Source organism: Paramacrobiotus metropolitanus, unplaced genomic scaffold (assembly GCF_019649055.1).
Source record: "Paramacrobiotus metropolitanus isolate TYO unplaced genomic scaffold, Prichtersi_v1.0 Parri_scaffold0000173, whole genome shotgun sequence".
Classification (NCBI taxonomy): domain Eukaryota; kingdom Metazoa; phylum Tardigrada; class Eutardigrada; order Parachela; family Macrobiotidae; genus Paramacrobiotus; species Paramacrobiotus metropolitanus.
The window spans coordinates 99,537-112,364 of record NW_026570393.1 but is presented as its reverse complement, the minus strand read 5'-3'; the positions used below and the strand labels follow the sequence as shown (position 1 = coordinate 112,364).

Genomic DNA, 12,828 nt, shown 5'->3' with positions numbered 1-12,828 from the left:
TACTTCAAAAGTACCTCACGCATATGTTCAAACAAAACTTTCGTATCATCTGCATTACAATCGGGCTGGCGATAAACAGTTCCAACGATGATTTTTCTCTTCGAAATTTTAAGTTTTAGCCATAAACACTCAAACCCTTTACTGCGAAAAGAGAAAGTTAAGCGGTTTGATTAGAAAATAATTCTTTTTTTTAAAGTTACGGATACAGGTACCGCAGATTCAAACGATCGCTGCCGTATAGTTACGAGGACACTCGCGAATGTCTACGACGTACGAGTAAGGTGCAAAAAGCTAATATTTGTACCGGCTTGGTTGAAGTAGGCTAGCTGGACTCTTTGAATGTCGAGTTCGCTCAAGCCTTACTGTCCGGCAAGCTGCTTGCCGAAATGGATGCTGCTACGCAGACAACGAAGCCGGAGAATAGCGTGAGCGCCGTCATTCTGAGGGCGTCGAGGTTCAGGCGGTACACGGGCGCAGTACCCAAGTCGGCCTGCTTGGTAGCAGGCAGAGGAAGAATTTTGCCATAAGAGTTTATACCTTGCTTCCGCCAGTTAATTTTGCCCGGAGGAAATTTCGGCTTTTGTCAGTTGTCTTAAGTTACTGAAACCGGTTGGTAACGAAATAATCAACAGCAATGCCTGCATTCATCAAAAACTTGCATTATTTAGTACTTTAACAGGAAATTTATACGATATCCGCTTAGGCCCCGCTTGTACAATACGGCATTTGAATCGGTGGTACCAACTGATCATACTGATTTTTTACATACAAAGCAGAGCTACTGACAACGCAAACAGTTGCCGTACTGTAGGCGCTCACTGTACAGATACGTACTTCGAAGTACGAATGGTTACAATTTTCAACATCAAGAGACACGATAACGTCTTTGCTCAAGTCTTCTAACACCTTGCTACCTTTTCAAGTGACAGTGAGTCGTTTCTCATAAGTTTTGCATTTATTTCAATTTGTATTAGTTTTCATCTTACTCTCTATTTGATTATCTAGTGTGCAGTTGTTAGCTTTGTCTTGTGGCAGTGATTATCGTTGCGACAGTATTGCTTCCAACCATTTGTGCTTATTTCTGCAGAAGAACAACCGGTTTTTGACGACGAAAAACTAGCATTTGATTTGACACCTAGATCATATTTTGAATTTGTAAAATGTTAACATTCTCTTACACCGCTTGCATTCGGTACAATAAGTCAGTCGATAAGTCAGCGATCACAATCATTATGCACATAATATGAGTATGCAACACTTAGATGCGCTGGTTGTTTCCATCTGCACTGCTTGGCAATAAAATTTGCGATCACTTTGTTCATCACTCAGAGACATTTTGCTCCGCGTACATCTGCATCTTGTACGTAAACTGCACGGTAGGTAGCGAATATTGGTGAGCGGTAGATTTTTAATCTGATGTGGAGCAGGAAAGGGACTGGCTTGATTAAAGGCCTGTATTTCTTGATGAATTGTTTAACCACCGAGGATAGTTTTCCTTGTCGGCATACAGTTCCTGTGGCCGGTCAACAACTAGAAAAGAGTCCTGTTTTGGTAAAATGCGTGCTGCAGTTTATTTCCGGGAAATTTTTGTTGCCTTTTGAACGATTAGTTTGGATTCACTTCAATTGCTTTGTAGAAATCTCTTTCAGTCTGTGCACACACTACACAGTTATTCATGAATAAATTTTCAGCGAGCCGCGCATTGTTGTAAGGCCAAGATCGTGTTCACGAGTTCATAGATTCAACTGGCATGGTCTTATCACCGGTGGAATTTTGAAAGTGGGTGCGATCTGATGCCTTTCGCAGTATTCCTGTGTGCCGCACCCGGTAATGCAGTAGTGTCATCACAACTATTATTGTCATTTGTCAGAGAGATCATAATACGATATCACCATAATCGCGATCACGGCCAGCGCGCGTCACAAACCAGCTGCGATCCATGTACCCAGCTACTTGTGCATTAAACTTACTCACCCCCCCCCCCACAATGCAACGTCGCTCGTTTCAAGTCGTTTGTATTGCGTATCAAGATGCGCTGCCCACGTTTACGTCGCACGACATTGCTGTGTGGTGAACTAATACCGTAACCTGGCGGGCCAGTTATTCTTTGAAATATCAGTTTTACGTGGCCAAAACAACCGACCACAACAGAACTGTTTTTATCCGTATAAGGAATACAGCAGCCGTTGCATTAACGCAGGTCACCGGATGGATACACAAATACGTATCGAACGTTAAGGAGTGGTATTTCCGGATGAACCGGAAAGAGAAAAAGCATTACGGTGACCTTTTCGCAAATCAGATGAATCCCAGTATTCTAACAAAGTAAAACTGGTGCATTTTGCTGTAGAAGGGCATAGTTAAGTGATAAAACAGTTTCAGAGTGCGCGACAGCAGAAGTTTTACGATGCCATACGAATTTTGTACACTGGTACGATGTACCAGACCCCTTTATTTGAGGTACTGTATTTTGCATGTGTTGTTTTATTTAACAATAAAAATAGTGCACGCAGTGTCAATTCTAGTGGTCAAAATGTCATCAGTGGTTTGCGCTGAAAGGTCAGTAAAATTGCATTTAAATGTAATGAAATACAGAAATAAATAATAGTTTAGAAAAGTCGCAATCTCAGATGAAGATCGACGAAGCATCCGACTAACAAATACAGTATACTTCAATAACTGCATAAATTAGTTACACTCGTAGTACAAAATTAACGACGGAACGACAGTTATATTCTATAGCGCTACGTAATTGTGATCGATATTACAAAAGTACATCCAGGATCAGATCCACTTCAGCTTGACAAGATGACTAGAAAACAGCTCCAGGATGGCAGACCGGCACTTCTTTGCAGGCAAATCCACTTAACAACGAACAAACAAGGTTCTTTTATCGGTAGTCTACAGTGCAACGCTCCATAATGAGGTTAAAGTGTACGCGGCCTTAAAGAAATTGCACGAAAAGGTCGGTTTTAATTCCGTAAGATTACGGCAGTCATATGGACTGCGGTGCAGTTGCCGAGTGCTAATTAAACCTGGCACGTCAGCTGCTTCCAACCTTTCTGTAAACATTCCCGAAACCACGTGACACTGAAGGCAAACGACACCGGGTCCAGCAAGCCTTGCAGTGAATACACAAAAATCGCCACATTAAAAAACTGTCCCATATTCGCCGTGGATGTAAAGCAGGCAATCGTGTAGTACACCATCGTCGGCGTCCAGCAAATAACCGTCCCGGTGGTCAGCAGCGTCAGCACCACAAACGGTTTCGACTTATTCTTTTTCTCCTTCGGTTTCTGGTTGATTTTCAATATAGCATTCTTATCGCTGTAATCCGTCATCTGAGTCCCATTGGCTTTACTATCCTTTACGCGGATGCTCCGTTTCTTGCGCTTAATATGCATCCACAGCAGGAACGGATAACTCCCGGCGATGAAGACCACCGGAAAATCAAAGATAACGAACTGAATCACCACTGACCAGGTGAACTGGGCGTCCGTGTTCAATCCACACCCTTCGCTCAACGGGTGGCGATAATACAGAGCATCTAATATTACACCCGGCAACACCAACGCCAGCACGTACACGATCATCCCGGCGAAGATCATACAGGCCACCGTGATCGTATGCTTCTCTTTGTAACTCAGTGGGAACACCAACGCCCAGCCGCGGTTGAGGGTGATCAAGAGGTGGGAATGTTTCGTGATGGCGGAGAAGATCCATTCGCTTGCAGTGCGCAGATCACAGCCGCGTTTCCCCAGCCACAGATCGCCGTGGACTTGACGGAGGATTTCGGTGGGGTTAACCAGTCCGGTGTACAGGATATTGCTAAGTAACAAACCCACCATATATACGGTAAACGAGGCTTGGATGCCTTTGTCTTTAAGGAGAATCACCAACATCCCTACGTTGAAAATTAACGTGATGGCGGTGAAGGTTAAAAAACTTCCGTGAGAATCCCATTCCGTTGTGGCGTTCCTGTTCCCAGTTAGATTTAAACTGCTGTTCATTATGGTTCGCTATACGGAATAAAATAACTTCAACTGTTAACTGTGACCTTTCGTAGCCAGTCAAACAACACCAGTTGCGATTAAGGAACAGTAATGCGTATGAGTTTCAACAGCACGGTATGCCGGCAATCAGGGAGTATTTCCGTAGCGGCGCGACGTCTTTCTGCGCATCAGCGTACACTACCTGACGCTGCCGACAAGATAATTGTCAAGGTATAAGCGTTGTCCTGTCCAATTAGCGCCGCAGATGGTCCCGATCCGGCTCCCACAGGCAGCACGCTCCGTGATGTGATGAACGTGAATTACCTATGTACCCAACCCGGAAACTACTGGCTTACTGGCATAATTGCGTCTAATACGCGGTGCTTTTGCATCATACTGTGTGTGCTTGTACGTGTTTTTACTGCTATAAACGCCGTATCATGCAGCGCATCAACGCTGTCATCCGTTTTTAAACCAGTAAGAGTCTTTTCCTGTTGATGCCGCGGGGCAGTTGTTCTAGTGGTTACGTAGGCTCTCTTCTTCTTTAATAAACCCATTCGGTGCCATCTGATACCGGATAAGGGATAACATACTAAGCACTGTCCGTAAGAGGTGTATACGTAACGATGTTCGCATTCAAATGTATTTTACATAAAAATGCTAAAAACGTTTCAGATGGGCGCATTAAACAAAATTACTGATTATACAACCAGATAATAATTTTCCTAATTGAAGTAAATTTAGTAGAACTTTCACAGGGTCGAATGCATCGCTTGTCCGTTATTTAAATTTTTATTAATACTGTCACGTCTTGGCACAGATGTTTATTGTGCCACTCTGGCCGGATAGATACTGAATAATGAAATACTCGTAGTACCACATAAAATGCGTCCTCTACAGGTCAACACAGCCATGCGGGTTGCTACGCGCTAATATGGCGCGTAACCACTACACTACAAATACTGCTGAGGCTTTTACGCTTAACTTTCTAGAAAGCGTCGTATTTGGTGGGTACTCCATTTCTTGGGAGTCGCTACGGCTTGTTTAACAGTTAGTGTACTGCACACGAATACCCGGTGGATCGCACTTGATTGTCTGTAGCACGTCATGTGAGACACCAGTGGGAAGTTTGCAGCACCCACGCCAACGCGAAAAGGAAAGGTTGGGCCCATTTGTTGTTCCGTACTGAAAGGATATACGATGAGCGCATTACAATTACATAAAGGAAGCCGCTGCGATACTACTTATTTTTGTACCTACATCATTATTCAAATTCTGAACGTTCAAAACTTTTTAATGTGCCCATCCTTCCTTGGGTTAGAAGGCAATGAACTCACACGGGCGTGACGTTTCCTGTCACAAACAGGCAAGCCAAAAGCACAGAAGTGTTGCAATGTTTTGTAAATTCCGAATGTTTTAGCGCATAAAATACAGTAATTCGCTTAAAGCACTCCAAACGCTTCAACCACTGACGGATACGAACTATATCCATTATAAATTATTTCCTGTGTTTGGTGTTCTGCCATCTGGCCATTTTATAAGATTTACTAAGGTTTTTCTTTTTTTGCACTGACGGCCAATACCGATATGGGTATCAATACCGATACAGTTTAAACTGTTAACAGATGTTTCAGTTATCATATAATTTACATTATTAGTTACGAAATACATTTTTACAAACAATCGGTGCATGAATAACGCGCAAATTTTTGAGTATCGTTTTTAATGCACAGATATAAACAAAACTGGGAGTTATTTCTTCAACAATATATATAACCCCTTAAAATTAAGATACAGATTAGATCGATGTACTGATCAAATAATTAGACATTGTATATGATAAAGCACGTGTTTTAGTGAATTTGTTTGGCCTAGTAAGTTCTTCGTTTTTGACTTGGCTGAGTTCGATCACATCGTCCGATATGTATACGATTGGTATTCCGCAGACGTCCTTTTTTCAGCATCTAATCTTTGGTGAAGTGTAATAAGGATTTGAAATAAACGGTATAAACCCGTACGAAAATTTAAGAGCGAGTTTTCACTTAGTACTCAAAAGGTCAATAGTTTATCCAGGAAGGAAAAAATCCTCACGGCAGCAAGATTTCCTCAAAGCAAAACCGCTAACCGTGGCTTCAAGTTACAAGCAGCATTTAAAGAGATTAATACGCTAGCAGTTGCTTGGCCTGTGACCCAGTGTAATCACGCGCATTAGCCGCAAGCCGGTTCGTTAATGGAGAACTGACGCTGGTTGTCGTAATCCATATGCTCGGGATTAGGAATTTCTGTCTGATTGCAGTCGACTGGAAAATACATGCTTTCGCGCGTGGACTCAATATTCTCCCACGATTCGTCTATCCTGATCACTTCACCGGTTTTGACGTGGCGCAACAGTGTCGGTTTCGCATCCAGCCAGCGGCGAAACCAGGCAAACTCGCATGTACAATGGAGCCTTCGGGCGTAATCCTTCTGCTCCTGGGTTAAATCCCCAGCCCACAGACCAAAAAACTCCAACGACAAAATACTGAGCGCCGGCAAATCGGTGAATGTCCCTGCTTCCAACGAAGCGATGGTTGTTGCGGTGAACCTGACAATCCGAATCTGGTGGTTCCACTGAAAGTCCGCCTTGTCTAGTACTAAGTTGTAACAGTTCTCCAGACGAAGTTGTAGCAGATTATGCAGTCGCAGATGAAATAGTCGTTTCGTAACCTGTGCATCCACGCAGTCTTCAACCCCGATCATAACCGTCTGATTTTGGACAGGGCGCATGGCGAACGGAGTAATATACGCCCCATCCGGAAGCTGGACGTGGACCGCCCGCAGTGGCGGTTGGGATATAGCCGTGGCTATGTCCGATAGCTGGCTTTCGGAAATGTTGGGCCCACTGCACCGAATGGCCAGACCTTTGAAACCGGTGCAGTAATCGTAATGGTGTTGCCATGGTCGACAGAAGTCGGTAAACTGCAGTCGGCATTGCTCGAAGCTTAATGGTTCAAGGGAAAACTTCGGCAGAAGGTTGTCGTCTTCTGAAAATTAAGCTTTGTATCGGTACGTTTAAGGCTTTTCCCGGTAACTAGCACAAGTGTAAATCAAGTTTTAAGACATGGGTGGAGATTTGAGACTTACCGGCGGTTACGTGCGGGAAGGCAATAGTGCAAAACCAAAACAGAAATTTGAATACAAAATATTTCAGCGGCATTTTTCAACCCGGTACCCTTTATTTTTTTTTAACGTGCTTCGTAAAAACACGAACTTTCTTCGCAAAAACAAATGTCAGAGTGCGAAAGTGGATAGTGTGGTCACTGTTTTAACAAAACTACCGGCTTAACCGATTGATATCGGTGTACATATGAGAACGAGTAATTTGAACGAGCAGCAACTTGCTATTATCAGCCATCGTATCAGATTTTTTAGAAGATAATTAATTTTAAAATAGTCGTTACTTGTTATACTATTTAGTAGCTTGTTGCTTACTCAAATCTTTATCATGGGTTACATCTCACAGTGCACGGTGCTCACCTGGATGGCTCAAAACCTTACATATTTTGTCTCTGAAATGTGGATAGATATACAAGCACTGGCGAGTTGTAAGTATTAAAAGCTTAACGCGCGGCGGGAATAAGTAGCTGGAATGGTTAATAGTTCTGTGTACTGAATTTATACAATAAACTTCCAACATGAAAACTGTTGATAAGCAAGACTGCTAACAAGAGTAAATTATTTTAAGGAAATACATAGTTCAGATTTATTGCACGATTAATAACAGCGCAAGCCGAGGATCAAAAAGCAGATCAAATACACTGTAGAGAATATTTTCTGTAAATTCGGTCCGTGATAACACCATAATGCGAACGTTCCGGTTGTTACGTGAGTACTACAAAAATAAGCTTGTACAATAAAAATATAACTGCTAGGTAAGGTACTTAGTACGTACCAATAGACAAATGCATTAAATTTTTATATTAATCGAGGTGCTAATTTGTTCACGTAATAGGCATACTTAGCCAACAGTCTGTTTGTAGAATTCATGTACGACGCATATAGGACGGAAGATTATTCTAAAACTACATGATGTTTATAAAAAAATCTAGAGTACATCACGACTGCCTACATGATGGTCAGTAAATCCGAGCGAACTCAAAAGGGCATTGCGTAAATGGTGTCCTGATCTTCAAAAATACTCATAGCGCTTCACGTTTTGCTTTTCTTGTATGTTTTTCTACATACTTTAAGAGATTAGTGTTACGTCAAAAGGGTGAGCCTGGCGACACAAGAGCATTGTTTGCATTACGATAGAAAAACAGTCGTTCCGAATGTACGAATGTCGCACATCATCATTTTTTTCTAGAACGATGAGCAAATTGGCAGGGTGCTAGCCAAGGTAATAAAGACCACGACCGTCCAGACCTTAGCAAACGCTGTGAGGCTCCAAAAGCCGCGCAAGCGCTGCTAAGAACGGGAAAGCGTGTGAGATACGATCAATTTGTGATTTATAATAAATATATCAGCAGCGTCGTACATGGTCCGGCAGGATAATTTGCGCTTATGGCCAAATGCAAACAAATTTAGTTAGTCCATCGTTGGGTTCCCTTAGCAAAATGCTGCACATGTCGTCAACAGCAGGTTAATTTCCTTCACTGAACTGTATTTGTATTACACAAATCTCACCACGACATTTCACTTCAGCTTTGCTTTGATTTCACGTCCTAAATGCGCAAACTGCAGGTCTGAATTGGTTTTAGAAAGCGTAACTAGCGTAAGGAGAATTTGTTAAGAAGTGCAAACGTGAAAGCGGATTAGGCCAGCGGAAGACAATTTATAACAGGCGTCAGCCGAAAAATGCTTAGTCAAGTAGGAGACGACCTACTAGAATACGCATGCCTTACAGGGTACGAGTACGGCCAAACAATTTGAGTTACTAGAAGAAAATTTGGTTTATTAAATTTTCTCAAATAAATCTGAATTATAAATATAATGATGATTTATAAATATTTATTTATGCAGCTGTGGGTATTCCTCGAACTGATGCGGGACCGGTCAGTACCTACTTAGAACTCCAACGCGGAATCAAAGGAGCAAAAAAGATATCGCTGATATTAGCACCGACATCGGCCAAGAGATGCACGTGATATACAGCGCACGCTAGGCGGCGGTCGGCCGATTAGCCTCGGAAGAACGGCATGCTTCTACCCGGCAGCGCAACTCCTGTACCGATCTGAATGAAGCGTTCCGGTGGTGACCGCACGAGCTCCAGCGGAAACATGTTTGGTACATCCGAAAGGTAAGAATTTGTTCAGTCACGCACTTATTCTGCAACTAGGAAACGACTTAGTGAAGGTCGTGTGCCGGGTACCGTGTGGCAAATCTATCAGCCGAAAGACACGGCGAACATTCGATAGTTCTTGAGGAAACACGGTGGAGATGTTCACGAGAATGGAGATGGCACTGCTACAGTTTTTACGGCTGTAAAATTCTGGGCCACTCGCAGATCGTTCCAACATGTCGTGACACCAGTGATTTGATTTACGATGAGAACGAAGCTCTCCGGCCCACCTCTCCAGTCAGCGTACATTACCCGCAGTCCGTCATAATGGACAAATCATACTGCAGCATCACGGTGGCCAGTCAGGGCGACTTGGCCCTAAAGGCACAAAACTGCCCCATCCGGCTTAGCGTACACTAGACCGCACTGCACAGGCAACGCTGTAAACGGATTTATGCGATACGAGGATTTGCTGGTTCTCTTCAGGCAGTAGAAAAAAGATCTTCCTGTACTGCGCGAAAGTAGAAAAAACATCTTTCTGAATTGCGACGACTTTGAACAAGTAGCCCATCAGCTTTTCAGCAATAAAGAGAGCGGCATTAAGGATTTTTTGCTGCAAATGCATAAATGGATCCGTCCCGCTCCTCTCCGTTAGCATTGTGAATCGCTTCGACACCGGCAACTATGCCACTTTCAATATTTCTGCAGTTAGAATTCGTCGAACGCTACAGCGTCGCCATAGCCTGTAGCCCATGGTATCGTGACAAAACCATTGACGAAGAAGCGCTGTCGCACATTTCAACGAACAGCAATGTCCCTACACGGCTACAGTGTATGGAGATTAAGGACACTAAATGCTGTTGTCGACGTTCCTACTGTGCCGTACCTGCTATTTCTACTGAACCGGTTGACGAGTTTCAGGCAGAGTCGGGTACAGCGCCTTTTTCGTTGAGGAAATGCGGACTTAGCGATTTAAGGGGAAAAGACTACAAAAGCCGAATAGTTTAAGCACCACATGCGATATCGGGACCGAAGATTTGCTTAGCATCCACATTTCGCTTTTCCACACTGAACAGCCTTAAAAAATGGCAGCTCTACGAGTTGGGCAAATTTCCATGCGAAAACGCACTACGCGTGGGATTACCATTGGCGCCACCGATTATAGGAAACGCCAATCTAATAAACCAAACCACAAATTTTGGATCAAACCTTAGAGGAACTCGCGCATATCGGAGATTCGGACAAAGCGAAGCGGTGAACTAACTAATATAGTAAAATCAATGAAAATGCCGTCCTTTAATTATCAGTGACCTTTTTCTTTACCTTGTCTGCTGCAGACTTGTATTGACCAGATTTGTACGAGCTAATGACACCGGATGATGATTTCACAAACCTGTCTGCTGTTGATGTATCAAAGCTGCGCTCAGAATTGCTTTAGACCAACCCTTTTACTGGAGACGCCGAATGCGCGGAGTATTTCATATATATGTACTTACTTAAGTATGTTGATTGTATCACAGAAGTGCCACAATGCCCAAAGACGAAGACGCAGTGCCTGTTCATGTGCACGCCACAAATCATGCAGCCTTCTAACCCAAAACCTTTATACCTGAAGACCTGTGGCAGTATGTCGTTTCGGAGGCTATAAAATATCAAACCACTCCTATGGTGGTGTTTGCATCGCTAATGGCGCTGACGTCAGCGCTAAGGAATGATCGAGCATTTCTGAGACCGTTCTCCGAGGACGAAACGCTGAATTCAATGCAGGCATTCAGCTGTTCGTGCTGGGACCTGCCATAGCAGGGAAATCTCCCACGTTTTATAACAATTTTCCGAACACTGTCAGACACCTTGAAGAAGAGCGTGGTGATAAAATAGAATTTTTGCCTTCCACGATACCAGGTAAACACATCTTTCTCAAACTTTATAACTTTCTTATGAAAGTTATCCGCAATCTTCCTGTAAATAATATTAATGCACCCAATTGTAGCCGTGAAACGGTGAACGAGTGCATGTAACGGTTCGTTCACGATTGTCACGGACGAATCCAACGATTTCGTGGAACTATTTAACAAGCACACTGCCAAGTAATACAGTTTATGAATACTACCTGGGACGGGAAGCCATCGGCAAAGACATACTGCGACCAGAAGAAAAGTTCTGGTTTCAAAAGTTCCTGTATTACTTTGGCTGCTACGATGTATCCAAAGGTCATGCAATCATTTTTCACCGAAAAAGTGACTGGAATATATTCTATATGCGAACCGTGCGCTATTGGTTCCGGTTTCGACTAAAGTATTCAATTGGAACGACAGGGTGACAAGAGGAAACAGCGCAGCTAACATAGATTTGCAATCGCTTGCGGTCAATTCTACGACTACCTTTCACAGTACGCAGCTGTCCTTCGTGATCTGAGTTCGCGAAGCGATCTGCTCGTATATCGCCACTCATGTCGATGATCGTAAATGATGATCGGTAAACACACTTAATCGTGGGCCCGTGGCTGCCATGCGCCTCACCTCGCCTTACTGTTAAATATTTGGGTTGATAATAAAATAATTGTTTTATACGTGCAGGAGGCATCGGAATTCTTTGTAACAAACATATTCGAAGATGCTAATTTGCTGGCGATCAGGCGATTTACGGCAGAAAACTAACCGCAATGCCGCACGATATCACGATATCGCTGACAGATACGTATATCTTCATGAAATAAATTTTTTTATTATCGCATAGTTGCGTTGCTGAAATTGTATAATAAACATAAACTTTTTCGTAAGTATTGTAAATTAAACAAAATTATTCTAGAAAAGTTAGTACAAACTGATGATTTGTTTGCCGGGAATTCAGGGCGCACAATCAAGTTCTATGCGCCCCATATGTCGGGCCATCTCGAAAATTAATGGCTGGGTTTAATAAAATTTAAGTATCCATTAACGTTTATCACTTACCCAGAATCTATCCATACTGTCTAACTAGGTCCACCCTCGTCGACATTCGACACAACTAGATTTTTTAAAGAAACGGCTTCAGCGGTTTAATTCCCGTCACATTTCGAAGTGTACCTGTAGAGAAGAAATCAATCAGTTATAGTATTTAAATACTGAACGGCGCTCATGCAGTTGCCGTTATTAAAGTAATGTGGATAAACCGATAGGCCCGACTGCCCGAGCTCATTTTGTGATTACGTGTAAATCGTAGTGCCAGTATGCCAACCAGTTTGTGGATTTCGAGATCGGTTGTTGGCAATTTGTTGCTAGACAACGGGATGAGATTGGTTTAAACCTGCTTCGACACATAGCCAAGTGTCCACCAGTTTCTCAGTTTTCGCCCAGAACATCGCCCAGGACTACCTGTTCCGTGCAGTGGGCGTGGAGACAGTAGGACCACTCGGACCGGAAGCCTCTCGGCTGATCAGTGAACTGGGCAAGATGATATGGCAGGAAACAGGCGAGATACGTGCAACTGAGTATCTGCGCCAGAGGTTCAGCATCGAAATCCAGCGTGGAAACGCCGCATCCGTCCTGGGAACGGCACCAGCTTCGGCTAATTTAGATCAAATGTTCTCAGTGATTC

At 43.2% G+C, this 12,828-nt stretch overlaps 2 protein-coding genes across 2 annotated transcripts; both read right to left on the bottom strand.

Moving 5' to 3' along the window:
- Window positions 1–2,509: 2,509 nt before the first annotated feature.
- Window positions 2,510–4,404, bottom strand: LOC129600366 (D(1)-like dopamine receptor). The gene has a single exon (XM_055498856.1). It carries the CDS (start codon window positions 4,008–4,010, stop codon window positions 3,030–3,032), a length of 981 nt encoding a protein of 326 aa, XP_055354831.1. The 5' UTR covers window positions 4,011–4,404; the 3' UTR covers window positions 2,510–3,029.
- Window positions 4,405–5,852: 1,448 nt separating this feature from the next.
- LOC129600365 (uncharacterized) lies at window positions 5,853–7,316 on the bottom strand. Its single transcript, XM_055498855.1, has 2 exons — window positions 7,116–7,316; window positions 5,853–7,015 (listed from the first exon to the last, which is right to left on the bottom strand). The coding sequence occupies exons 1-2, from the start codon at window positions 7,186–7,188 to the stop codon at window positions 6,201–6,203; spliced, it is 888 nt and encodes a 295-aa protein (XP_055354830.1). The 5' UTR covers window positions 7,189–7,316; the 3' UTR covers window positions 5,853–6,200.
- Window positions 7,317–12,828: the final 5,512 nt, after the last annotated feature.